The 2,779-nt window shown below is 40.4% G+C and overlaps 1 protein-coding gene across 1 annotated transcript in view; it reads left to right on the top strand.

Annotated features, from left to right (window-relative positions):
* The window catches only part of MBTPS2 (membrane bound transcription factor peptidase, site 2), a 55,158-nt gene that overhangs the window by 47,553 nt on the left and 4,826 nt on the right, over positions 1–2,779 (top strand). The window contains exon 8 of the mRNA XM_006752995.2: positions 2,480–2,574. Coding sequence (XP_006753058.2) covers positions 2,480–2,574 — 95 coding nt within the window. The remainder of the gene's footprint in view (positions 1–2,479; positions 2,575–2,779) is intronic.

Raw genomic sequence — 2,779 nt, forward strand, 5'->3', positions numbered from 1 at the left:
GAAAGAAACAGCCTACATTATTATAGTACAAGGTTAAATGTAAGTAATGACCAGAAACATTGGGAGTTGTGGGAACAATGGTGGTCAGTCTCAACTGAGAAGTTAAGGGCACAATTCATAACAGGAGTCCTGAGTTGGTCCTCAACAGTGAGTTTAATTTCAGGAAGCCAAGCTAGGAATGAACCATGGCACCATAAGACTAGAAGATGCTCAAGAACCTGCTAAGAATTTGGTTCAGCAAGAGAATAGTATGAGATAAGATGATAAAAATGAAAGGCTAAGTTTTAGGCTATGAAATATAGACTTTATTTGGGAGCAGTGCAGAGTGTTTGGAAATGTTACGTTAGAAGAGTCACATTCTTGTAGTTCTACCTTGGCAGGTTAATTTGAAACATTCGATATGTAGGACAGGTTTGCGCGTGCGAGCTAGATGATAAGCAAATAAGACTCATTAGTACTTTGTTCAGATGGGTGAGGTGAGAAGGAATTGGAGTCTGCACTCAAGTGGGAACAGGTGGTGATAGAAAAATGATTAGTAGGTAAATATTGGTGGGACTTGGCAACTGACCAAAATGAACACTGAGGGTTATAGCTTGTGTTGATTTTTTTTTTTAATTCTAAGGACTTTTTGCCTTATACTTTATCATTGTGCTGATGAGTGATTGTAGGCACAGGTTTATCAGTGCCGTCACATATTCGCAGTTTGCTTTCATATTTTAAATATGATTTGTCACCCCAGATTTCAATATCTATTCAGTTATGATAAAAAAACAAAACTAGAGAACAACATAGACTGATGAACAGGGACAGATCCAGAGACAGAGAAACAGCAATCAGACTATCAATCCCCAGAGGGAAAGTAGGGGAGGGGAGGGGTAAGGGGAAGAGATCAACCAAAGGACTTGTATGCATGCATATAAGCCAAACCAATGGACATGGACAACAAGGGGATGAGAGCATGAGTGGGGGGAGAGGGGTTAATGGGGGGATGAGGACATATTTGTAATACCTTAACCAATAAAGAAATTAAAAAGATAAGAGATTACAAAAAAAAAGCAACTGCCCATGTACCCAACCATTGCAGAGGAGAAGTAGATGCATTGGTTAGTTTGCTTCACCTGTTTTGTTCTTTACTTAGTATTGGCCAAGGAGAGAGAGCAGCAGTGGCTGGGGAAGAGCCAGTGTAGCCAGTACAAGATGTCATTCTTAAATAATGTAGTTTAAAAAAGCTATTTAAAAACAAACAAAAACCTTTGGCTGAAATACAGTGTCCTTATAAAATCATACTGCATATCAACTAACATTTTCATGCCAGTGTTCCTGAAGACACTCTTGAAATAGAAAACCTTTTTTGTTTTTTGTTTTTGTGGTAGGTTTTTTTTGTACTGGAAAGAGTACCTTTTTTGCAGTACTATAGTAACTTTCTTCTTGAATGTCTTCTTTTTTTTTCTTTTTTTTAAAATATATTTTATTGATTTTTTCACAGAGAGGAAGGGAGAGAGATAGAGAGTCAGAAACATCGATGAAAGAGAACCATCGATCAGTCACCTCCTGCACATCCCTCACTGGGGATGTGCCCGCAACCCAGGTACATGCCCTTGACCGGAATCAAACCTGGGACCTTTCAGTCCGCAGGCTGACGCTCCATCCACTGAACCAAACCGGTTTTGGCTTGAATGTCTTCTTAAGCCCATTTGAGTATATGGCTGTATGAATATAAGATTCTAAATTTAATTGGTCCTTCACATATATCAATTTATTCTTTACTAGTTTGATGTGTTGAATGGAAAATAATTTTAATGCCACCTGTGTCGGTGATTTAGCTTCCTTATTCTGCCCCAGATACCAGTGAAGCAGTCTACCAAAGAACTTTAAAACAATAAATGAATAGTGGGAATAAACAGTTTCTGTTATCATTCAAAAATGGTAACTGGATTATTGGCGTATAGGCAAATGTGTACACATCTGTGGGGTCAAATTGGGCTGCCCTGGTTCCGGAAGGAAAGCCCCAAGGTAAGCCCGGAGGTAAGGTAGGTATGTGATATAATAGAGATTTCCTTAGGGACGAGAGTCTCTTGGGCATCCTTTGGCCCACTTTGTTTGCTAATACAGCCATGCAGGGGATCAGTAGTGATACTGGATCAGTGACATTAGGGCAGCTAACAGTGCCTCATTAAATGTCTGTACTTGACCAGCCGGAGTTATTATAAAGCCCACTGAGACTGGGGCTCCAGCTTTACGAGTGGGTCAGTTTATATGAAGAAAGCTAACCTAGAGTGAGTACTGCTTCTTGATTCCAGATTGAATATATATCTTTTGTAATGTAAAACCAAACTCTGCAGTGAGTAGCCATCAAGCTGAGCTCTGAATTATCCAGTTGTTTCTGAATTCATGTGCATCTTACTGTTGTCTTGAAAGCAAAATTTTTATGACAAATGTCATTCTATATAACAGATTCTAATAAAATATTTCTCTTCAGCATACAAACGGCTGGATGGTTCAATCGAATGCTGTAACAACCAAAGCCTCACAGATGTGTGCTTTTCCTACAGAAATAATTTTAATAAGCGTTTGGTAAGTTGCACTGGGGGTGTGTCCCTCACCCAGCCTGCACCCTCTCCAATCTGGGACCCCTCGGGATATGTCTGACTGCCGATTTACCAGCAGTCGGACATCCCTCTCACAATCCGGGACTGCTGGCTCCTAACTGCTTGCCTGTCTGCCTGCATGATTGCCCCTAACTGCTTCTTCCTGCCAGCCCAATCACCCCTAACTGCCC

This window comes from Myotis davidii, unplaced genomic scaffold (genome assembly GCF_000327345.1).
Source record: "Myotis davidii unplaced genomic scaffold, ASM32734v1 scaffold930, whole genome shotgun sequence".
Classification (NCBI taxonomy): Eukaryota; Metazoa; Chordata; class Mammalia; order Chiroptera; family Vespertilionidae; genus Myotis; species Myotis davidii.